Raw genomic sequence first — 23907 nt, forward strand, 5'->3', positions numbered from 1 at the left:
GAGTCGGGTCCAGATAAGGGTGGGCTAAACCGTGTTTGGATACCGACAGGGGTGCTCCTTGGCGCTGGGTAAGCTTACCTGTAAGCTCACACACCCCCGGCACGTAAGCTGATCAGTCTACACCCTGCACTGCAACCCTGGTCCCCCACACACCCGCAGCGACTGGCATGGGGGGCCGCTGCAAGAACGCGAAAGAACCCCTGTTGTCCTTGGCTGGTAAGCTTTGAGGCTGCTTCTCTTTCATCCTGCCTATTCGAGGGTTGATCCAATGTTCGAAAGAAGCTTTTAGTTGAAGACAGGGTGCTGATACATCTGAGGTCGATGAACCCAAAGTTATCGAAAATAGTCCTGCGCTCCATGATGGCCCTGGGAATTAACTGTCCGAGACAGATGACAACATAACTTGATGTAGAGTTTTACCTTTGCCTTGCTGAAGAGTGAAAGTTGTATTCTTCCCTGTTTATTTGTTACAGTCGCTCTTGAGTATAGAGTAACGCCACAAGAGAAAAGGAAATGCCTACCATCAAACCTATAGCCGTGGTCGGCATCGGTTGCCGCCTTCCTGGCGAAAGCTCCAACACAGAGGCCCTTTGGGAGGTCTTATCCCAAGGAAAGAGTACGTAATATCTTACGGCATCAGTTCTCTGAGCATGATAGGGTGCTAATAGTGAATTTAGATTGCTTCTCCAAGGTGCCTGAATACAGATTCAACGCCGATGCCTTTTACCACCAAAGCGACAAGACCGGCACATTAACCGCGGTCGGCGGCCATTTCCTCGCCGAGGACATCGCCAAGTTCGATGCCTCCTTTTTCGGGATCTCCCCGAGCGATGCCAAAGCGATGGATCCGCAGCAGCGGGCGCTGCTGGAAGTGATTTACGAGGGGCTGGAGAACGCGGGCATACCCATGGAGTCCCTCGCGGGCAGCAACACCAGCTGCCACGTCGGCTGCTTCACGCGTGACTGGTCCGATATGCAGATACGCGACTCCGAGCCGTCGCCAAAGTATACCATCCTCGGCATCGGCGCCGCCATGCTCGCGAACCGCATCTCCTGGTTCTACGACTGGCACGGCCCCAGCATCAGCCTCGACACGGCCTGCTCGTCCTCCCTGGTGGCGCTGGACCTGGCGTGTCAGGCGCTCAACAACGGCGACGCCAACGTCGCCGTCGCCGCCGGTGTCAATCTGATCTTCAACCCAGACCTCATGATGTGGCTTTCCAATATGAGCTTTCTCGCCAAAGACGGGCGGTCTAAATCTTTCGACGGCGGCGCTGACGGTTACGGTCGAGGCGAAGGTGTGGCAGCTGTGATACTGAAGTCACTGGACAGGGCGTTGCAGGACGGCGACTGTATCCGGGCCGTCATCAGGGGGACGGGCACCAACCAGGATGGCCATACGTCGGGGATCACACTTCCATCACCCGAGGCTCAGACCAATCTGATTCGGTCGGTGTATGAGAGCGCCAAACTTGATTTCAAGGAGACGGGCTATTTTGAAGCTCATGTGAGTACATATCCAGCCCCTTTTCTCCACGGCGACATAACCATCGTTTTAGAGTCCCACGAATTGGGAGATTCTCGCTAACAGCCCGTGCCTTATCTAGGGAACTGGGACAATAGCCGGCGATGCGGCGGAGATGCGAGCAGTCAGCATGACTGTGTCGCAGAATAGGGAGCCTGGCCAGGGGTTGTACGTAGGCTCGATCAAATCAAATGTGAGTCTCCCAGCATCAACGGCGTTCGTCGATTATAAACACACTACAGTCTCGATGTTCTCGCGTCACTGACAAATTACTCTGAATTGCAGATCGGCCACACAGAAGGCGCCGCAGGCTTGGTAGGCTTGATCAAGGCCGTGCTTATGCTGGAGAAGGGCCTGATACCCCCGAGTGTCAACATCACCAACCTAAGCCCGAGAATCCCATTCGACAGGCTGGGCGTGGTGGTGCCACGGCAACTGATTCCTTGGCCGACCGAAGGCCTCAGAAGGGCAACTGTCAGCTCGTTTGGGTACGGAGGAACAAACGCGCACGTGGTCGTGGATGACGCGGCCAGTTACCTGCGGCTAGCCGCGCTCGCCGGCCACCACAATACCGCCCACCTGTGGGATGGCGACAGTGACGGCGGGGGTTCGTCCGGCAGCGATTCCGGTATCGTCGACGAGACGTTTCCGTCCCCGGCACCCTCTCTCCCGGAAACGAGCGGTTTCGATTTTGGCCTCAAGCCTCGGCCTCGCCTTTTCGTATTTTCCGCCCATGATGAAAAGTCATTAGCGGCCATCAGACAGAAATACGCCGCTTACCTGGGCTCCCAGAAAGAAATGTCAGCGTCGGAACCATGCTTTTTTGACAGACTCGCCTTCACTCTGCACGCCCGGCGCTCGGTCCTTCCATGGAAGACATGGACAGTGGCTACAGACATGGAGGATACGCCAGAAGCATTTGCGTCCCAGGCCGAGCCACCTGTTAGATCGACCAGTAAGCCTCGTATCGGCTTCGTGTTCACAGGGCAGGGCGCGCAGTGGGCCGGCATGGGTCAAGAGCTCCTCCAATACCCCGTCTTCCGGTCTTCCCTCACTTCGGCCGACGAGTACCTCAGGGAACGTCTGGGCTGCGAATGGTCCGTCGTGGAAGAGATTGGCCGCGACGCCAAGACCTCTCGCCTGCATCTCGCCAAGTTCTCGCAGCCACTGTGCACCATCCTACAGATAGCTCTGACCGAGCTGTTGGGTTCGTGGGGCGTGGAGGCCACGGCCGTGGTCGGCCACTCGAGCGGCGAGATCGCGGCGGCGGTCTGCACGGGTGCCCTGTCGCGGGAGGATGGGTGGGAGATTGCGTACTGGAGGGGCAAGCTTTCCTCTGACTTGACCACGCGGAACGCCGCTCTGAAGGGTGCGATGGCCGCCGCAGGCACTTCGGCAGAAAAAGCACTGGAGTACATCAAACAAGTCACCAATGGAACCATACAGGTCGCCTGCGTCAACTCGCCCGAGTCGGTGACGCTCTCGGGTGATGAAGCGGCCGTGGACGAGGTCGTAGATTTGCTAAAAGCCGACAAGCTCTTCGTGCGCAAGCTGAAGGTCGAAAATGCCTACCACTCGTACCACATGTCTAGCATTGCCGAGGAGTACCTTGCTAGCATCAACGGCTGCTTACCGTCGACGCCTTCCAAGAATATTAAATTGCTATCCAGCGTGACGGGAAGAAGCATGGACCTGGCAGGACTCGGCCCCCAATACTGGGTAGACAACCTGACGTCCACCGTCGTGTTCTCCGACGCGCTAGCATTGCTGCTCAAAGGCGAGGGAAGAAGACGCCGCCGCGGTGAAACGGCGGTAGACTTGCTGGTCGAGGTCGGGCCCCACGCGGCACTACAAGGTCCGGTCAAGCAAGTGCTGGCTGCTGAAGGCTGCCGAAATGTGGCGTATACATCTATACTTCGACGTGGCAAGGATGCGGTGGCTTCGGCTCTGGAGACTGCCGGACAGCTGTTTACTCACGGGTGCAGTGTCGACGTGATGGCCGTGAACCAGGTCAGTACCAACGACAAATGCGACGCGCCGCTGGTTAATCTTCCGACCTACCCCTGGAACCATGGGAAGTCGTATTGGTCCGAGTCACGGCTCCGCAAGGCACTTCGGTTTCGAACCCACAGACGGTTGGATCTGCTGGGCGCTCCTGCTTCGGACTTCACGCGGGGCGATCCTGCGTGGAAGAACCATCTGCGGACCTCGGAACTGCCGTGGATACGGGACCACAAGATCCAGTCGTCCATCTTGTATCCCGCTGCCGGGGTGGTGTCCATGGTCATTGAAGCAGCTCGATAGCTTGCCCGAGAATCAGGCAAGTCTCAACTACCTCCCTGTCTCTTTGTAACTGGCCAAGTGCTAACTTGAATGCAGAAATGGCACTGGAATATGTCCATCTTCGCGACATCCGCTTAGGGCGGCCCATGATTGTGCCCGACGATGAAAGTGGCTTAGAAACCAGACTGCAACTACTCCGACCCAAGACGAACAGTTTGCACGACAAGTGGCTCGAGTTTCGCATATCCAGTGGCGCATACGGAGAGGGAGTTGGAAAATAACTGTTCGGGCTTCGTGTCCCTCCAGTACCAGGACTCCAACGGCTCGGACGCGAGCTCTCGCGAAACCGAGCTCGAAAGGGAGGTCTTCGAAGCTGCAATTGCCGCAGAGGAGGCCCAATGTCAGGAAGCGATGGAGTCGGTAGACTTCTATGCCCGAACAGAGTCACTAGGGCTTCAATACGGACCATCCTTCCGGAACCTCGCCGACATCAAGAGTGGTCCCGCCTCCGCATGTGCCAACGTCACAATCCCGGATACAGCTTCGACGATACCATATGGCTACGAAGATGAACATCTGATCCACCCTGCGACTCTAGATTGCATCTTCCAGCTGCTCTACGCCGCCTTGGGCGGCTCCTCTGGGCAGCTCGAGATGGCCGCGATCCCGTTCTTCATCGAAAAACTGAAGGTCGCAACCAACTGCCCGCGCGAGCCAGGCCGTGCCCTTCGGGGGTTCGCGCGGTCCCAAGCGCTCGGCCTGGTCGAGTACGCAGCAGACATTGCGTTTGGGAAATTGCATGGCAGGTCGCCGCCTCAGATCAAGATCAGCGGCATTCGCTGCAGAAGAATCGGTGATTGCCAAGACCATGCAGCATCCGCGACGGTACAGCAGCGTTATGGCCAATTCCGAATTGCCCCGGATCTGGCGCTGGCTTCGACAGCTGACTTGGAGCGTTACCTGACGCCCGAGAGTTCCTCACAGGCCGAAGGGGCTTTCGCCGAGGCTGCAGTCGCCCTAGCCAAGGTTAGACAGACTTTATTCGAAAACATAATTCAGAAAATATATAAGTGCTAACTGAGAACTGACAGATCTTGGAACTGGTTGCTCACAAAGACCCCTATGCGACGATCCTCGAGCTTGGGAACGACACCCGAAGCGCCCTTGTTCCGGCTCTGCTTGCGCTCTCGAAATCAGGTCTAGATCTGGTCAAAAGCGCAGCATTTACAGTAGCAAGCAATAATAAGCAACACAGTGAAGACGAGGAGCATATTGTGGAGTGTCGCGATGACAGGCGCCTTAACATCACACACGAGTCCATGCAATCCATCCTGGCTGATAGGGAGGCGAACTTTAAGGCCGTCGTTCTCTCGGCGGATTCCGACTTGTCCCAGCTGAAGACAGCCACCGCGCTGGTGGGTGAACATGGCTTCTTGTTGCACACAGCTCATGACTGGGACGCCGCCGAAGTTACCATAGGCCATTGCAAGTCGGTCGGGTTCGCTCAAACCATCATCATTCCATTTCCCGACAACCACCATCTCGTCGTGGCTTCGAGGACCAGGTCACGAGATTCAGCTCAGATGAGTGACTCGATAACTATCCTTCTACCGGATAGTCCATCTGAAACGACGCTCGCCCTCGCCAACGAATTGGCCCTGCAGTTCGAGTCCCAAGGACTCGCCATCGTCAAGACCCATCTCCGACCGGACACCCTCGAGCAAGTCAGCGGCTCGAGCTGCATCTCGTTGCTGGAGCTAGACGACCGCTTTGACCTCAGCGAAGACCCCAGCCGGTACGACACGGTGAAGAACCTGTACCTGAATGCGAAGCGACTGCTCTGGGTCTCCGCAGGCTCGAGCCCCCACCAGGGCGTGATTCAGGGCCTGTCCAGGACGGTGAAGAACGAGAACCCGCACCTCGACGTGGCCCACCTGGGGCTGGCTGCAGCTTCCCTCGTCGATGCGCACCACAGCGCGGTGCTAGTCGCCCGGCTGTTCCTGGCCGGGACCGAGGACCGCGAGTTCGTCGTCGACGAGGGCGGAGTCTTGAAGGTCAGCCGGTACGCGGCCGATGACGCGATGAACGCGTACATGCTCCGCATGCTGGATAAGAACAGCGCACAGACGGTTCCCGTCGGACAGATCCAGACACCGCTGAAGCTGGCGATCCGGAGTCCAGGTCTTCTTGAGTCGATGTGGTTCACGGCCGACGACCGCTGGCAAGCACAGCTCGAACCGGACGAGATCGAGATAGAGACCCGCGCAATTGGAACAAAGTAAGATATTCTCCCCAGCCTAACGTTTACTCGGGTATCGTGCTAATGGCTTCTGCTTAACCCACCAGTTTCCGAGATGTCCTGGTCTTGATGGGGGTGCTCTCGGACAATCTCCTTGGTCTCGAGGCTAGCGGCATTGTGAGGAGAGTGGGCAGCGCCGTGACTCGGTTCCGGCCGGGAGATAGAGTGGTTACATCATCTAGAGGATGTTATAGAACCCTCCATCAGACCAAGGAGGTGATGTGCCAAGCCATACCAGAGGGCGTCGACTTCGCCGAGGCAGCCTCGGTGCCATTGGTCTTCATGACGGCCTTGGGCGCCCTGCGAGACCTGGCACATCTCCAACCGGGCGAGACGATCCTGATCCACGCCGCTGCAGGTGGTGTTGGCCAGGCCGCCATCCAGCTGGCCCAGCACTACGGGGCCACTGTACTCGCCACGGTCGGATCCCCGGCCAAGGCGAAGAAACTCCAGGAGGCGTACGGGATCTCCCCCGACCACATCTTCCACAGCCGCGACGCGTCCTTTGTGGGAGGCGTCTTGCGGGCCACCGGGGGCCGCGGCGTCGACGTGGTTCTGAACTCGCTGTCGGGCGAGCTACTGCGGCAGACCTGGCACTGCGTCGCGCCCTTCGGCCGCTTCGTCGAGATCGGCATCAAGGACATTGAGGAGAACGCGGGTCTGGACATGGCCCCGTTCAAGAAGAGCACCTCTTTCGCATTTCTGAACATCAACCTCATGCTGGACGAGTATCATCAGAAGGCCGGCGCCCTGCTGGCGGACGTGACGCAGCTGTTTTCGCAAGGTGTCATCAAACCGGTCGACTCGGTGTCGAGCTACCCGGTATCGAGCCTGCCTTCGGCCGTAGCGACCATGCAGGCCGGCAAGCACATCGGCAAGGTCGTCATAACGCTGTCGCCGCAGGACGAGCTGTCGGTGCCCACGTCGGTCGCCAATCGCTGGCAGCTGAAGGGCGAGGACGCGACGTACCTCATCATCGGGGGCTTGGGCGGGCTGGGCCGAAGTCTGGCACTCCACATGTCCGACTGCGGGGCGAAGAATATCGCCGTCCTCTCGCGGACGGGGTCGAGCGATCCCAAGGCCGCGCCGCTCAGGCTGGAGCTGGAGAAGCGCGGGGCCCGGGTCGTCTTCCACGGCTGCGACGTGGCCGACGCGGACCAGCTCGAGTCGTCTCTTGCGAAGATTGCGGCGGAGCTACCCCCCATTGCGGGCTGCATACATTCCGCCATGCTTCTCCGAGACGGGTAAGTGATTCCGCGGTGATGGCATTGAGTGGTATCGACCTCGATTAATACTGACTCCGGATATAGCGTATTCGAAAACATGAGCCACACGGACTTCCGAGACTCCCTGCGGCCCAAGGTCCACGGCAGCTGGAACCTGCACCGCCTCCTGCCCCGCGACCTCGACTTCTTCATCCTGCTCAGCTCCATCTCCGGCGTCACTGGCAACCCCGGCCAGGCCAACTACGCCGCCGGCAACGCCTTCATGGACCAGCTCGCGGCCTTCCGCCGGTCGTGGGGGCTGGCCGCGACCAGCCTCGACCTCGGTCTGCTCCTCGACGTCGGCTTCGTCGCCGAGCGCGACGGCGTCAGCAACCTCAAGAAGTGGGAGTCGGTCGGCCTCCGCGACGCCGAGTTCCGCCATCTGGTAACGGCCGCCACGCGCGGCTCGATTCCCGCACCCGGGGACGACGGAGCCGGCGGCCGAAAGGGAGAGACGTATGCCTTGCCGGCCCAGGTGGTGTGTGGCCTCGCCACAGGCGGCCACGTCGCCGCGCACTCTTTGCCTGAACCCTTCTACTTCACCGACCCGCGCTTCGCGCAACCCGTGCAAGCCGAGCTCGCGTCATCCTCCCAATCAACCAACGGCCCCGCGGGCGCCGACGACGCCAAAAAGGCGCTGCGCCAATCCCTGGGCTCCAGCACGTCGTTGGCGCACGCCGCCGGCGTCGTGGGCGAGGCGCTCCAGGCCCGCCTGGCGGCCGTCATGGACAGCGAGCCGGGCAACATCGACCTGCGGCGGCCGCTGCACGCGTACGGCGTCGACTCGCTCATGGCGGTGGAGATGCGGAACTGGGTCGTGCACGAGCTGCAGTGCGACATCAGCCTGTTCGACCTCCTGGGGAGCCCGAACCTGGCCGACCTGGCTGCCAAGATTGCCGGCGTTAGTAGGCTGGTGCCGGCGTTCGAGAGCGAATGAATTTCATTGACTGTTTGCGTTAGCTCTAATAGAGATCATTATGAGTAGATAGAAATGCAATAGTGCCTAGGTTGCGAATTTGAGCTTGTTAGATATTGCGACATACGTGCTTACCCACGGAACAGAGTCAGGGGTTGATTACCTGCCAAGTCCACTCTTAGATCAGCGGCCACTGCTGGCGCTCGTGCATATGGAGTTGTGACAATAGATAGTCGAGCCATATCGCCCCGCCCCCCAATACCAAGACGAGATAGAAATATGTCAAATTGATGCTTTGAAACGAAGGCTTCTTCTTATAATAAGCTCAACCAGGGATAATGTAAATGCCGTGGAGTTTCACAGCAATATCAAGGCTGGTCGGCTGGTGCCCCTGCATACATCAACTACTGCAGAGCTCTAACACCCACATATAGCACGGAGTCTTAAATCACGAAGCTGAATACGAAGAGACCAACCCCCTCCCCTTCCCCAAACCTAGTACACTCTTCAAACAAGTAGCATCAAACATTTCAATTAGAAAAGTATCGTTTTCCGTAAAACCAACAGACCATATATCGTCATTACTCATGAGACGCACACGCGCCCGCTAAAGTCCAACACACATCCCTCCAACCGACAGCCGAGAGAAAACCAAATCCGTCCCTGCCACCTAACGCAAAACCCAACAACACCCCCTTTTCGCTTCCAGGGGGCTGACCGGGTGCAGAAAGACAAAGTTGGGGGTATCCAAGCACATCTCCTCTATCCATTTCATATACACACAACCATAGAATAATGCATGTCGTCTGCCCACCGAATTCAAACAGCCTCCCACGCATTCATAATAATCATGCTTCGCGTTCTCATGCCGCCGTCATGGTCATACCGCCACCAGCAGGCCGCTGAGACGCAGGCACCGGTCGGTTGATGTAGTCCTTGTTTTCGATCGTCACGCTCTTGGTCATGTGGTTGACCTTGTACACACCTACAAGGCGGGCGGCAAGCTCGAACATGTTGTTTCGGAGGGAGATGACGATGAACTGGGCGTTCTTGGTACGCTCCTTGATGTAGTTTGCCACGATAGACACCTGATTGAGTAGATACATTAGCATATAGTTGGGGAAGATAAGGGGGTTCGTTACTCACATTACGGAAGTCCAGCGCAGCATCAATCTCGTCCATGACGTAAAGCGGCGTCGGCTTGTAATGATGGAGAGCAAAGACCAGCGCCAAACTGGACAGCGTCTTCTCACCACCCGACAAGTTGCTGATGTTCTTCCAGCTCTTCTTGGGTGGCATCACACTGAACAGGATACCTTCCGAGAAGGGGTCCAGACTGTCGACGAGCTCGAGCTCGGCGTTACCGCCCATGGTGATCATCTGGTACATCTCCTTGAGGCGCAGGGAGATGGTGCTAAAACCTTCCATGAAGCCCTCCAGGCGGAGTCGGCGCAGGTCGTCGCAGCGCTTCTTGGCGGCATCGCGCTGCGCGACGGCGGTGGCGAGATCGGATGACCGGCTGGCATGCTCCTCGACACGGCGGCGGTACTCGGCCAGAACGGCAAGGTCGACGTTGACGTTCTGGACCTTCTCCTCGAGGGCCGCAATCTCGGCCTTGAGCCTCTCCTTGGACATGTCCTTGAGTTCGTCATCGGTGAAGCGTGGAAGCTCATCAGGTCCTCTCGTCTTATCGCCAGCATTGACCTTGCTAGTCTCCGCCTCGTCTTCGCCACTATCGTCCTCGTCTTCACCCTCTGCATCCTCGTCATCCTCGCCATTCTCGGCCTCGTCTTCGTTGTTCCCCTTCTTTGCTGGCTCCTCGCCTTCCATAGGCTCGGTAGGCTCACCCTCGGCTGTCTCGGCGCCCTCAGCGATCTGGGAAGTATCAGCAGCATCAGCCTTCTTGGGAGCCGGGGCGCCTTCAAGATCGCTGATGTTCTGGATGTGGAGCTTGCTGAGCTTCTCGTTCCAGTATCGCAGTCGCTTCTGGTTCTCTCCCAGAGCCTTGTGGTTCTCCTCGAGCTTGTTGCGCATCTCAATCTCGACCGCCCGGGTTTCGTTGAGCTCCGTCGTCTTCTCGTCAAGCTCGGCCTTGATGGTGGCCAGCTCTTCCTTCTTCTCGGTCAGAGCGGCCTCGGCCTCGTCGACACGACCCTGCAACAGCTCAGACTTTTCGCCTTGATTCTCGACCTCGGCCTCAAGCTTCTCGAGATCGCGAATGGCGGCGTCGACCTCTTTGGTTGCCTTGGCATGATCCCTCTCGAGCTTGGTCTTGGACTTCTCGGCCTTGGCGCGCTTCACCTCGGCAGCCGAGATAGCTTCGTTGTGGGACGCCATCTCTTCCTTCATGGAGTCGACCTTGGCACGCTGTGCTCGCAGCTTCTCACCACCAACCTCCATGATCTTGTCTTGGAGCTCCTTGATCTCGGCCTCGACATCTTCCGTTTCCGAGTGGAGCTTTGTGACCTCCTTCTCCAACTTAGCGATCTCCTTCTGCAGGGCTGCAGCACGGTTGTCGTCAGTCTGGGATGGCTGGTGCTCCTTGCCGAGCTCCTTGATGCGCCTCTTGGCATCGACTATGTTCTTCTCGGCACTTTGGATCTCGAGGTTGAGCTTCTGCATCTTGGTCTCAAGCTGAGGAATCTGGTTGTTGATAAATCGCAGACGAGACTCCAATTCTCGCTGCTGGTCTTGGAACTTCTGGAACTTCTGCTCCAAGACATCACGGTCCTCTTCAAGCTGGGTGACTTGCTCCTTAGACGTGTCGGCCACGAGCTTGCTGGACATCAGTCCCTTCTTGACAGTGTTACCACCACCGGACATGGTACCGCTCTTGTCAATCAGCTCACCAGCAAGGGTAACAACACGCCATCTCTTGGCACCGTAAGCGATGCGGTTTGCCTGGGCCAGATCGTTGGCCACAAGAGTATCCTGGAGAGCATGGTAGAAAGCAGGGCGGAACCTGTCATCCTTGGCAGACACGAGGTCGAAAAGTCTGGGCGCATTCTCGGGCGTCTGAATCGCGTCCATACCCCGAGCTCGCAGCTTGTCCAGGCACATAAAGTTTCCACGTCCGAGGTTCGTCTTGCGCAGATACTCGATGCACTGCTGACCGGCCTCGACAGTGTCGGTCACGAAGTTGTCAAGAGCACCGCAGGCCGTTGAGATGGCAACATCGTACTTCGGGTCAATGGCACCGAGATTGCCCAGGCGACCGTGGAAACCATCGATACGTCCAGATTCCTTCATGCGCATGAGCGCAGTGAGAACGTTACCACGGTTCTGGTTGGATGCGAGACTCGACCGAGCTTCATCGGCCTTCTGGCGCGCGTTCGAGACCTTGTTGCGAATGATGTGCTCCTTGGATGCGAATTGGGCGAGATCAGACTCGACCTTCTTCGCTTCCTTCTCCAGCTGTGCCTTTTCGTTCTCACATTCTTCAAGCTGGGCTATCTTTGCCTCTCGACCTTCTGCAATAGATGTAATCTTCGCGTTCATCTCTTCGAGCGCGACAGCACCGGCATTGGCCTTCTCCTCGAGGATGGTCAGCTCAGACTGGGCGACGGCAATGGCGGATTGCTTTTGGTTGATCTTGTCCTTCCATGGCTCCAGCGACTTTTGCTTGGTCGCGATTTGGTCGGAGAACACTTGGGTCTTGCCCTTGAGGCTGTCACGGATGGTTGCCAATTCGGCCTCTTCCTCCTGGATGGTCTCCTCGAGTGCACCAATCTGCTCGGTACTGGTAGTAATCTCCTCAGTGCATTGCTCGATCGTCTCGTCGGCTTCCGTTGTGGACTTCTCGGCATTAGCGATGGTCTTCTCCAACTTCTTCCGCTTGTCTGTCAGGAATTTGCGTTTCTCGTCAAACTTGACACGCTCCTGCTCAAACTTGGCGACCTCCTTGGCCAAAGCTTGGTGCTCTTTCTCCATAGCCTCGTACTCTTTGCTGTCCTTGCTGTAGGTCTTTTGCAGTTGCTTGATGTGGTGCTCACTACCCTGGTGCTTCTCCAGCTCGTCGTCTAGCTGGGCCTGCATCTGGTTGATGGCCTCCTCGGTGACATTTACGTTATCGTTGCACTCGCTGATGTAGAGCTGGTAGAGGGCAGATTGCTTCAGGGTGAGCTCGTTTTCGTCGCGAATGAAGGCGAGTGCCTTGTCCTTCTTGTCCTCGAGGCTGTTCTTCTCCTTCTCGACGTGCTGAACTCGGCCACTCTTCTCCATGCAGATTTCGTTCAGGGTCTCGACCTCGGTGGCTGACTCCTCAATCGGCGTCTTGTACTTGGAAGTACCGATAATATCTTCGAGGTACTCCAGCAGACCGTCTTCGTGTTCGTTGCCTGCTTTGGGCTTCATTTGCGCAATGGACTCGACTTCACCCTGCAGAATCAGGAAACGCTTGTGGTCCAGATCAACGCCACGATCCCTGAGCAACGTCGTGACGATGGTGAATGTTGACTCCTTGCCGTCGATGTAGTATTTGCTAGAGTTGTTCTTGAAGGCCTTTCTTGAAATGACGAGCTGTGAGTTGGGCACGACTTCGGAACCGCCACCGGGCTATCAACAGTTAGTATATAATTATCGATTCTCTGATGGGATAAATGCACATACCAGGTCCATGACCTCTTGGAAGTAGACTGCGACTTCACAGTGGTCCAGGTTGGGGTGCTGGGCCGAATTGTGGATAAGGGCCGAGACCTTGCCCTGTCGCATCTTGCTGGCTCGGAAGCCAAAGACGAACAGCAGGGAGTCGATGACGTTGGACTTGCCGGAACCGTTGGGTCCGACGACGGAAGAGAAGGAGGCATGGAAGGGACCAACCTCCTGCCGCCCGGCGTAACTCTTGAAGTTGTTAAGAATTAGGTAGCTGATGACCGTTCGAGATTTGGGACCTGTTTCTTCTGGTATGGGCACGGTCATCTGGGCGCGCGACTTCAAAACAATGTCCATGGGCCTCTCGAGGATGGTGTCCAAAGCCTTGATCGGTTTCACAGTAGCAGGTGTCTCGTCCCCAGTCTTGATATGTTTGACAGTGGCAGGCGTCTCGTTCTTCAGTTGCTTGTTGTCGGGCAAGGGAGTAGCGGGCGGCTGCGCTGATGTTGGCGGCATGGTGGACTGGGGTGTCGGTTGTGGTGATTGTGGGTCGGGTATTTGAGCAGCAGACGGGGTCTCCTGAGGGGGTTCCGATGTTGAAGGTGCTGGTGTTTCCTGAGGGGCCTCGGATGTTGACCGTGCCGGCGTCTGTTCAACATCTGGCGGTGGCTGCTGAACTTCTGGAGTTTCCGATTTCCTGGAGACCTTGCGCGGGGCAGCGGTCTTCGCGGCGGTCTTCCTCTTGCGCGGAACTGGCAGCTTCTTGACCGGCTCTTCCACTTCAGGCTCTTCCGCTATCTCGTCTGTTTGCGCGGACCTGACTGTGGTAGACGTTGTGTCTGCATCTAATATCTCGCTGGGCTCTGCCGACGAGGGCGCGGCACTCCTGCGCGTTCTGCGGGCGCGGGTTGTGGTGGAGGAGGCGCCGGCGGATGCGGCGGTCTTTCGTTTGGCGGCAGTCGACTTGCGCGGGGCGCGGGTGGGTGGCGGTGGTGGTGGTGCGATTGAGAATTCATCCTCGCTGTCGTCCTCTTGTTTCTTGATGCCGGTGGTGTCGCCGACGCCGTCGTCCTCGGAGGATTCTTCGATCACGGCACGGCGGGCCGCAGCCGCGCGGCGGGAGGGGCGTCCGGACATTGTCTGCGATGGTGCGCACGCAAATGCAATCAGAGGCAGAGCAAAATGCGACTCGGACTTGCGCTGAGCGGGGGAATTGGACCTGCGGGTTAGTAGTGGTCGGCGTGGTGTTTTGGTGATTGAAATTGGACGTTTCTCATGAATTGGGGCGGGCGGAGACAGTTTTCATCCAAGTTGCCTATAACCTAGTGGCCAGTGGTGGCAGTGGCGCCCGATCTGATTTGGCATCCAAAGTAAACAAAAACATGAGCCCCCCACTAGACCGCCAAATCAGCAGAGACAAGGCGCCCCTCTCTCAGACTCTCCCCTGTCGCTTATTTGAGTCGTCGCCTAAAATCCAGCCCAACTTTTTTTAGCGCGTCTACTGTAGCTAAGCTGTCGGTCATTCGCGTGCCCAAGCAGCCAAGCTTCAACTGTCTTGTCTGTTGCTTGCTGCAATCGTCAATTGTTTGCTCTCTTTTATCCCGGAGAAAGGCCGGCGCATCTTCACTTCAGCTTGCAAAAGAGACAGAGACGTAGAGAGTCTCGCATACATTTGAGGCAACTTCAATCCAATCCCCAGGTCGATCAACAACCTGTTTCTGTATTTGGCTTCCTGTCGTCCATAGGTCTCGCGCCTCAATACCGCCCAAGATGATCGACTACACCAATTTCGACCGGGTCTTCGGATCTATGGACGGCTTCCCTTACGGCCGCAAAGCCCTACAAGAGGCCGACAACCACCGTCGCACCCTCGGGGGCGTCCTCTTTATTGACAAAGTCCTTGCCGCCCTAGGCTTCGCCAAAGGTATGCCGCCGACGAGCTCTATGGTACATACCGTGTAGATCTACTTGAACTAATCGTCTCGTGTCTGCCTACCTCCAGCGAGCAAAATGTACCCGCCCAAATCCGAAGCAGTCCTCCGCGACCTGCACGAGCAAATCACCAAGTCCGGCTCGATCGAGGACCACCACAAGCTCTCCGTCATTTTCTACATCCTGCTCGACTTCGACGAAGACCAGGCCGACTCCTTCGCCCACCGCGCCGGCGTCCCGACCAAGTACCAAATCTTCATGCGCGGCCTCTGGAACATGGACCACCAAGCCTACGCCGTCGCGCTCGAGCACCTCGCCCACCCGAGCCTGCAAGCCGAGTTTGCCGATGACATCGTCACCACCCTCGTGCGCCACGGCAGCCCGGACGAGGACTACACCCTGCCGCTGGCCTACTTCCACACCGTGCAGCCGGTGCTCAAGAGTCTGCTGGCCATCGAGCTGCTCTTCGACGCCATGGTGCGCTCCAACGTCTCCGAGGCCCTCGCCTTCTCCCGCACCCGGCCAGACGCTATGCGCGAGCAGCTCTTCCAGCGCCTAGTGGCCGACGTGCTGGACGAGCGCCGCGGCGCCGAGACGGCCGAGCGCGCCTGCGAGCTGGCCGCCCTGCCGTTCGACGCCGTCGAGGAGGGCTGGTTCACGACCTTCCTGACCACGGGCGCCGGCAAGAAGCTCAAGGTCGCCAAGGACACGCTGATGATGCGCCAGATCGCCGTGGGCCAGGTCAGCAGCGCGGGCGAGAAGGGGTCGTGGGGGACCGTCATGGAGGGCTTCAAGGTGGGCAGTGGCGGCAGGGCTTAGAAATCTCTCAAACCGCCCGACGACTTGATGGACTTACCCGTGGAGGAATGCGCATCATGGACCTTATTGTAGTTGCATAGCGTTGGCGTTTAGGGGAAAATTCCGTGGTCTGATTTGCGGGAGCAATGGTAATCAACATGCCCCTGGGGCCATAATTCGAAGATATGTGTCACTTTACCCCTGGCGCTGTACTGCAGCGTGTCTTCCTATTGGTATGCATTTAACGATTCCGTGATAGCCTCTAATAGTTGCCAGCGTCCCTGGGCTTGCGCCTTTCATTGCAGACCGGCTTAGCCGAGACCTGAGAAGGTGCTTGCTCCAGAACAGTCAAGCAGCCAACCATATTGGGTTCCAGAATGTAGTTACTAGGTATCCCTCATCTCGCAAAAGAAGGACCACTGGACGGAGCACAACAAATCTGCTTGTAATGCCTGCGCTTATAATATACCGTATCTCGATCTGGCACTCTCTCCTGAAAATGGGACATGGTAGAAAAACTGGCAAAAAGGAATTTTACTCCGATGCGGGGAATCGAACCCCGGGCTACACGGATCTGTAATGAGAGCGTGTAATGTTAGCCACTACACCACATCGGATTGAACTGTCGGTAGAGGATCTGTGAAAATTCTCAAGTTGTCGAGACATATACTGTGACCTACAGTATCTACTTTAGTTAATGTATCGGCCATGTGAACCTCCTTTTCCATGAGGCTTTTTATTTGAACTACACCTTCTATAGGTACTTAGATATTAACATCGTTTCACGCCTCCAGTCAGAGGATTACATTACATGCATGATCCAACTCGATTGGCTAACACCCATTGATATGCCGAGTTGGCGCCCATGAATCGCAATTGTACACCACCGCCCATACTGAAGGAAGCTGCAATGCTGTAATAGTCCTTCTTCGGATACAGGCGTCTCGCCTCGTCGAAGCAAGCAGCCGCGACGCTTTCAATTGCGAAAAACATAGCACGGGAAGGGAAGAAGGCTCACATGATGTTCTCTTGCCAATCGCTACTTCGCAAGAATGCCAGCAGCACCATGCCACCGACGTAGCATCCTCATGTCCCTCGGTCATCGAAGAGACGCTGAAAGCGGAAGCGACATTTGGATACTTCTCAACGCTTCAAGTTTTCAATTACTAAACAGCCGTGGCAGCAGCGTCGATCCCAACATCTATTCCTCCAACACTCAAGTGTTCGGGAAGTACGATTGAACGACAGTTGCTTCCCATCGTGCATTGAGCAGGTACATCCTTTTCTCCTGCGGCGCACCTACCTGCGCACTCCCATATCAACATGGCCACAACTCAAGGGAAGGACCGTTCCATCGCCAGGACAGTCGAAAGAGCAGCGCTCGACCAAACATGCGGCAGTCACCAACAGGCCTTTGGGTAAGGTCATGGATCCATCTGTCTGACTACCTCAAGTCCGAGTGTTTCTCTGCTGGACCTCTGACCAACTCACCATCTTCATCATCACTCCAACATCTCTGCTACAACCACAGTCTACATTATTGCAACCCAAGCATCATCCAATCTTCTTTATCATCAAGAGGCACAAGCATCCCCAGACAAACCATCGTTCAATTAAGTTTCCTCCATCAGCAGCAACTGCTTCCAGAGCAGCGCCTGTAGAGGACCAATCCATCTTGCCCGCCAGCAGCATTCCCATAGCCACCGTTACCATGAAGAACAACCTCAACGAAGGCGGCGATACAGCTTCACCTGCAGCACCCGCCACCGATATCACGCACAGCTACTCGACCAACATGTGGGGGTGGAACCCTTTGTACGTCGTCGCGGGAGTGTTAGCTAGCACGATCGTTGCCTTCATGATCCTCGAAACGCGAGGGGACGTGCCGCGGGAGCTGATGGCCCGTCTGTGGCCGATTCTGCTCTTGATCATCGGTAATTTGCTCATTTTCGGCTTTTCCATTACCGAACAGGAACTAGTTCGGCGGTTGAAGGTGCGAGACGAGCGGATCAGCGTGCAAGTCCAGCGGATCAGGGCGCAAGACGAGCAGATCAAGGCGCAAGATGCGCGGATCAGGGTGCAAGCCGAGCAGAACAGGGTGCAAGATGCGCGGATCAGGGTGCAAGATGCGCAGATCAGTGAGCAAAATAGACTGATCACGGAGCAAAACTTGGGCAGAACGAGGAGCAACTTGGGCTGATCGAGGAGCAAGGTGTGCAGATCAACAGGCTAGTTGAGCGAGCCGGCAAGCTCGTGTCGTTACTTCAGTCCCGCTAGTCGGGTAGCGAATATCTCTTCGGCGAATTGGCAGACACTCAGTATAGCGCACATCGAACAGTCGTTTACTTGTATCACAGCGGTTGGGCACAGTTAACGGGCGGACGATTGGGACAGAGAAATGAGCAATTGAACTTAGCGCCCCAACTCCGAGCTCCCATAACCATGAAGTGTGACTCTAATAAGTGTAGCAAAGCACCCCGCTCTGGGTATCTAATAGTTGCTTGAGCGTCGCGTCGCCGGCCAGTGCCCCCAGGTTGACCGTGAAGTCCAATGTCACGTTCTGGCCGCCGTAGTCGAAGGGGACGACGGGACCGCCGACCTGGTTCAGTCGGGTCTCCGGGTCCTTCTGCTGCCACATCCACAGCACGCGGTCGAGGTTGCCGTGGTGCAAGTAGAAGAGGGGTCTACATAACGGTCAGTTCAGATCAAAAGACAACAACGACGTAAAGAAAGAAGGATAACCTACCACCAGGACTGTTCTCCGCATTCCCAATCGTCCCCAACACGCCCCCGACCCCAAAATGCCCGCTCCCGTGAATATTCGGCTGGTCAAACGTCGGGACCTTCTCGACGCTGCGCGCAAATGACGCATAGTCGGGCTGCTCCAGGACTTCTTCCACGCGCGCCGGGTCCGCGAACGAGTTGAGGATCCAGGGCACGAAGTCGCGCTTCAAGCAGCCGGGTCGGGCCCGTAGTTGACGCGGAACCGGTCGGGCGTGAAGGCGCCGTCCCTTACGCAACCGCCGCCTGTGCCGCCCGTCAGGTTGAGCGGGTTCTGTTCGGGGGTGGGCGTGACGAGGTCGCCGTTGCCGCCGAAGGAGTACGCGCCCGGGCCGAAGATTGCCTCGGGGAAGGCCGCCAAGGAGTCGGGATCGTGGGGGCGGGCGTCGAGGGACCAGTCCCAGTATCTGGTAATCCCCACACGTGTTAGCGACGGGGAATGTTTCTGGAAGGGTGCTCGGTCCACATTGCTGATCGGGATCGGCAGGGATTCAGGAGATGGACATGACGTACGGCTGGCCGCCTTCATAACCGCATTCTTCCCGCAACGCCTTCTCATATGTCGCTACCAAGTAGCGATGCCATAGCATGAAATGTCCCTGTGGAAATGTGAGCGAAAGCCCGCAGATTCCAACGCCAGCGACGAATGGACGAGAGAGTAGGTGAGCTTACGACCCAGTGGATGTTGGGCGTCTGGACGCTATGGACAGCCTGGTGGTCGTCGAAGCGATTGATGGCCCTCGCGATCCCCGACTTGGACTCGGTCATGGTCAAGCACATGACGGCGTCAATGTACGACATCTGCTGCGACTTGGACATCTGCCGCCATTCGAGCCTCTTGGGCGGATTCCTGCACACCTTCGGGGCCGCGGGTTCGCTGGGTATGGGCTCGCCGGGCATCACTGGAACCGCCGCCGCCAGAACCGACAGACATGACGCCGCCAGCGTGAAGAGACTGAGATGATGCATTATTCTTTACCGACGTCGCGATGTTGATGATGAAAGCTTCGGGCACTTATAGCAGCAGCAGGACGAAGCAATTGACATGAACACCGTCATCATCATCGTGGCAAGCGACGTCTTTTGGGGCGCCGCCGTATTCACTTTATACGGCTGCCTTCAGCGGTGGCACGATGCTGACAGAGAGCTGCATGGGAATGTCAGCCGCTAAAGTCTACCATCAGCTAAAAATCAGCGGTAATTAATTCTATTATCAGCTGGTGATTGGGGGGGGCGGTGGATGCCCGTATACGAGGCGTACATGGCCCGATTGATCCACCGGCGTTTCCGCGCGCGACGGGGGCTTTTCCGTTCCATTGGGAATGGAAATATTGGACTTGAGGTCTGTCCTCAGCAGATAGTTTACGGAGATGGAAACATTGGTGTGTGGATAGGGAACCAAAAATAACCGAATGAAGAGATCACGAAGATAGACACCTGCATGAGTAAATATAGACCGACAATATGCAGATAACGAAAGCTGCATTCGAGATCAATTGATCTGAGATGTTCCAAGCTTGAGTGCAGGCGGCGTGCCGCTCAATTGGGTGCCTAAAATATAACCCCTGTCAGACCCCTAGAAGAAACGAAATGCGGGGTCTCGCCAGTGGCCCAGTGATGTGCCTCAGGGTCCAGGTCGATAATAAGTTCGTATTCAGAGTGCCGACAGCCGTGACAGCTAAAAACGTTCTTCATGCTCAGGGTCCCCAGGTCCCCAAGTCCCTTGATCCCCTATCTCTCGTCTGACTTCTATATCGCAACTGATGTTGACGCCCCCGAAAGACTTCAGCCAAACGCTCAAAATGCAATTACTCCCTCATTGGTGGCTGTTTGCAAGTACGTGTCGCTGGGCGGTTAGCTAGCGCATGACGTCAATTGGGGGAGTGGGCTGTGTATCTGCTGTTGGGGGCGTTGGGGCGCTGCCTAAAGGGTGGCCAACGCCTTTCAAACCAACGCAATGTTGCTCGCGACAAAATCCCCCCCCTTATTAATGTTTCTACGACGAAACGAACAGTCAATCTGAAGTCTCTCTACTCGAATAATTCTGCGAGTACTTGACACCTTGAACCAACACAAGATGGCCGTCATCCGCAATCTGGACATATCCGACGACGAGTTCGACTTGATCGACCCAGAGCCCGTTAGCGACATGTCGGACCCTGAATCCGCAGGCCCCAACGGCAAGAAGCACAACTTCCCAGTCCCAATCACTCCGCAGCGCACCGAGTCCGTTACCACGAAGCTCTCTGCCCCGGGCACGTTTTCTCGGGCGCCGCGCGACACTGAGAAGAACCACGCCGCCCCCGTTTCTTCTCGCGATGCGACGGGCGCCGAGGACCAGCGCACCTACGCCTCCACTTTCGGCGCTAACAAGCCCAGCACCGCCGACGCGGGCCAGGGCCAGTCTTCAGGGGAAGGGATCCCCGGCTTGAAATATACCAAATCGGTATACCAGAAGCTGTGGGGTAGCAAGGATGCCCTAATCGCCGTTATGGGGTAAATGACTGACACCCGTTTGGGACGAGTGACTGCAACCAAGGGTTAGCTAACGACAGATCAGCATGACCGGAGCCGGCAAGACGACTTTCATCTCCAAGGTGACGGGCCGGACCGATCTCGAGATCGGCCACAGCCTTACATCATGTATGCATGCGCTCCCTGCCTAGCCCTGTTGTCTTACCAAACAGCGACACACCACTAAACATGCCGCTTCCTCCATCTAGGCACCCGCGACATCCAGGTCATCGAGACCAAGATCGACGGCCAGACCGTCAGCTTCGTCGACACGCCCGGCTTCTCCGACACCCACATGTCCGACACCGAGGTGCTGCAGCTCATCGCTGACTACCTCGCGGCCGCCTACAAGCGCGACATGAAGCTGTCGGGCATCATCTACCTGCACCCCATCTCGGACACGCGCGTGACGCACCACGCCACCAAGAACCTGCAGATGTTCCAGAAGCTGACGGGCGAGAAGAACCTCAAGAACGTCGTGCTGACCACGAGCATGTGGGACAAGGTCACGCCCGAGGAGGGCACGGCGCGGGAGAAGGAGCTCAAGGACAAGTTCTGGCGCGTGCTGCTGGCGTTTGAGGCCAAGGCCGTGCGCTACGCGGGCACCACCGAGTCGGCCCAGCGGCTGGTCTCCCAGATGCTCGCCGACAACAAGCCCTTCTACCTGCAGCTCCAGGAGGAGATGGGCAAGGACAACAAGGCGCTGCGCGACACGGCGGCCGGGCGCGAGGTCATGGTGGAGCTGGAGCGCCTCAAGAAAGAGCACCGCCGCGAGGTGAAGGAGATGGAGGACCTGCTGCGCAACTCGGCCGAGGAGAACCGCAACGTCGTGGAGGCGCTTAAGGAGCACTACCACGGCCGGCTCGTCGAGCTCGAGAAGACGCTGCGCGACGAGCGCACCATGAATGAGGAGGCTGTCCGGTCGCTGCGGGAGCGGATCGAGGATCTGGAGAGTCGGGGACGGTGCGCGGTCATGTAAGAGTCTCGAAAGGGGGAAAGATGGGTAAGATTAGTAAGATCAAGATGAGTCGGGGGTTTGCTTAATCTCTGTTTGGGCTGGATGTCTGATTTGCTTCATGTATGGTTTGATACCCGACTCTTCACGTTGTTCAGCTACTGGAATACACATGTCATTATCTCCAAGTACTTGGCAATGCAAGTGATCCGGCACGGCACGACCCTGCAGCACTCCCGGGCATTTGGAGAAACTCCACAATGCGGAAAGGTGATATCGATGCCCAACGAGGCTGCTATAGTGGCGCACGTTAAGGTATTCAACAAATGTCACTCTACTTTCCGGAGCTATTCTTGGGGAATCATCATCTTCAAGTCAGATAGCATCCCGAGAAACCATGTGCACGGCCATTCAAGACCACTCTCCCCCATGTTGTACGAATCACGGCGAGGTGTATCCCTGGTCCTGCCCAGCCATTCGAGATCGAGGAGCATGTCCCCTGTGAGATTTGTAGGAACAACGAGGAGCAGGAAGAGCCAACGAGTATGGTAGCCCATGGGTCTGACGAGAACGAATACCAGTTGCACTACACAAGGATTGCCAGGATGCAAGCTTAAGGCGGGCCTGGAATGGGCTGCCACGGGGAAAAGGGGGGCATGGCGGGGAAGCCCTGCGTCAAAGCTGAAAAAGTCGCCGATGTCAATCAGCCCTTTGAAGTGACACCATCCAAACTCTAAAAGCTGATGTCAATTCGCAAGAAGGTTGCGCTCCCCTCACTTGTGCATGGATGTACTGAAGGCAAAACACGTAGACATGGCATCAGATTGAGACGGGAGGCGGGTGTCAATGAGAAATGAGGAGCTCCGACTGATATTACGGCAAGGGTCCCCGAACGATGTAGATGGTCTTGTCACTTGATTATTTTCAATCCATTGATTGCTGCTCACAACTGAGTCACTGACCATTACAATCTTGCTACCACTCGCCAAATCAGCAGCAACACAAACATACGTCCTTGATCAGCATGCCTCCGCCGAAGAAGGCCCTCATCGCTGTCACGTCGGCTCATGCACCGCTGTATCCTGATGGACAGGAGACTGGTAAGTGTCTGAGACACGAACGCCTGCATTGTACCTATCTTCCTCCCCAAGCAACTGACACGATGTAATAATAGGTCTCTTCATCACCGAGGCGCTGCACCCGTTCGAGGTCTTCCAAAAGGCCGGGTTCGAGGTCGACCTCGCGTCCGAGACTGGCCAGTACAAAGCAGACTGGCTCTCCCAGCAGAAAGACTGGCTGTCCGACACCGAACGGGCCATATGGGAGGATCACTCCAGCACGTTCCGTTCCAAGCTTGACAACCTGCTCAAGCCGGGGGACATCAAGCCCGGTGAGGTAATATCTCTGCTACTACCCTCAATTGATTATGCCGATATCACAAATAGTTAGAAGGAAGTGAATGCTGACTCAAAAGCTTGTCGAAAATAGTATGGCCTGTTTTTTGCCTCCGCTGGCCATGGTTCCCTGATCGACTACCCCGATGCCAAGGGCTTGCAGGGTGTCGCATCAAAGATTTACAGTAACGGCGGCATCGTCTCGGCAGTGTAAGCGTTTACCTACGTTGTACAAAAAACGGTATATTGGATTTTCCTTACCAAAGGCGATGATGCAGCTGCCACGGAGGCGCCATCTTCCCCGGGATCATCGACCCGGCCACCAAGAAGTCGGTCATCTCCGGGAAGCGGGTCACCGGTTTCACCACCAAAGGCGAAGAAGAGGAAGGGGTCTTGGGTACCATCAAGAGCTGGAAGCGCCCGACGATCGAGGCTTCCGCCGCCGACGCAGGTGCGACGTGTAAGTCGAAAGCCAAAGTCCACCCCATTCTAGGCTTCTGCACTAACCTCCTACCGCCAAAGACGTGTCGCCCCCGGGGCCCTGGGACGCCTTCGCCATGTCGGACGGCAGGATCGTCACGGGAGCCAATCCCGCCAGCGCAAATGTCACGGCTGAGAAATGCATGGAAGTATTCAACACGCTTTGATGTCTCTT

The 23907-nt window shown here is 56.8% G+C and overlaps 8 protein-coding genes across 8 annotated transcripts; 6 read left to right on the forward strand and 2 right to left on the reverse strand.

The window, feature by feature from the left end:
* Positions 1–513: 513 nt before the first annotated feature.
* On the forward strand, positions 514–8309 carry PG997_002676 (polyketide synthase; the record flags this gene model as incomplete). The annotated part of the gene is made up of 7 exons (XM_066806991.1): positions 514–616; positions 678–1507; positions 1811–3768; positions 4015–4834; positions 4900–6086; positions 6155–7351; positions 7418–8309. The coding sequence occupies 7 exons, from the start codon at positions 514–516 to the stop codon at positions 8307–8309; spliced, it is 6987 nt and encodes a 2328-aa protein (XP_066670609.1).
* Positions 8310–9151: 842 nt separating this feature from the next.
* On the reverse strand, positions 9152–14015 carry PG997_002677 (structural maintenance-chromosome 4; the record flags this gene model as incomplete). Its single annotated transcript, XM_066806992.1, has 3 exons — positions 9152–9376; positions 9435–12842; positions 12897–14015. 3 exons carry the CDS (start codon positions 14013–14015, stop codon positions 9152–9154), a joined length of 4752 nt encoding a protein of 1583 aa, XP_066670610.1.
* A 633-nt stretch (positions 14016–14648) lies between these two features.
* On the forward strand, positions 14649–15629 carry PG997_002678 (uncharacterized protein; the record flags this gene model as incomplete). The annotated part of the gene is made up of 2 exons (XM_066806993.1): positions 14649–14802; positions 14881–15629. The coding sequence occupies 2 exons, from the start codon at positions 14649–14651 to the stop codon at positions 15627–15629; spliced, it is 903 nt and encodes a 300-aa protein (XP_066670611.1).
* A 1302-nt stretch (positions 15630–16931) lies between these two features.
* PG997_002679 (uncharacterized protein) lies at positions 16932–17808 on the forward strand (the record flags this gene model as incomplete). The annotated part of the gene is made up of 2 exons (XM_066806994.1): positions 16932–17026; positions 17256–17808. 2 exons carry the CDS (start codon positions 16932–16934, stop codon positions 17806–17808), a joined length of 648 nt encoding a protein of 215 aa, XP_066670612.1.
* A 255-nt stretch (positions 17809–18063) lies between these two features.
* PG997_002680 (uncharacterized protein) lies at positions 18064–19358 on the reverse strand (the record flags this gene model as incomplete). Its single annotated transcript, XM_066806995.1, has 5 exons — positions 18064–18292; positions 18351–18556; positions 18589–18796; positions 18903–18988; positions 19062–19358. The coding sequence occupies 5 exons, from the start codon at positions 19356–19358 to the stop codon at positions 18064–18066; spliced, it is 1026 nt and encodes a 341-aa protein (XP_066670613.1).
* Positions 19359–20466: 1108 nt separating this feature from the next.
* PG997_002681 (uncharacterized protein) lies at positions 20467–20889 on the forward strand (the record flags this gene model as incomplete). Its single annotated transcript, XM_066806996.1, has 1 exon — positions 20467–20889. One exon carries the CDS (start codon positions 20467–20469, stop codon positions 20887–20889), a length of 423 nt encoding a protein of 140 aa, XP_066670614.1.
* A 61-nt stretch (positions 20890–20950) lies between these two features.
* On the forward strand, positions 20951–21882 carry PG997_002682 (uncharacterized protein; the record flags this gene model as incomplete). Its single annotated transcript, XM_066806997.1, has 2 exons — positions 20951–21032; positions 21113–21882. 2 exons carry the CDS (start codon positions 20951–20953, stop codon positions 21880–21882), a joined length of 852 nt encoding a protein of 283 aa, XP_066670615.1.
* Positions 21883–22882: 1000 nt separating this feature from the next.
* Positions 22883–23899, forward strand: PG997_002683 (plasma membrane heat shock protein; the record flags this gene model as incomplete). Its single annotated transcript, XM_066806998.1, has 5 exons — positions 22883–22958; positions 23033–23253; positions 23347–23462; positions 23531–23712; positions 23775–23899. The coding sequence occupies 5 exons, from the start codon at positions 22883–22885 to the stop codon at positions 23897–23899; spliced, it is 720 nt and encodes a 239-aa protein (XP_066670616.1).
* Positions 23900–23907: the final 8 nt, after the last annotated feature.

This window comes from Apiospora hydei, assembly GCF_038363865.1.
Source record: "Apiospora hydei strain CBS 114990 chromosome Unknown utg000004l_segment0_segment0, whole genome shotgun sequence".
Classification (NCBI taxonomy): domain Eukaryota; kingdom Fungi; phylum Ascomycota; class Sordariomycetes; order Amphisphaeriales; family Apiosporaceae; genus Apiospora; species Apiospora hydei.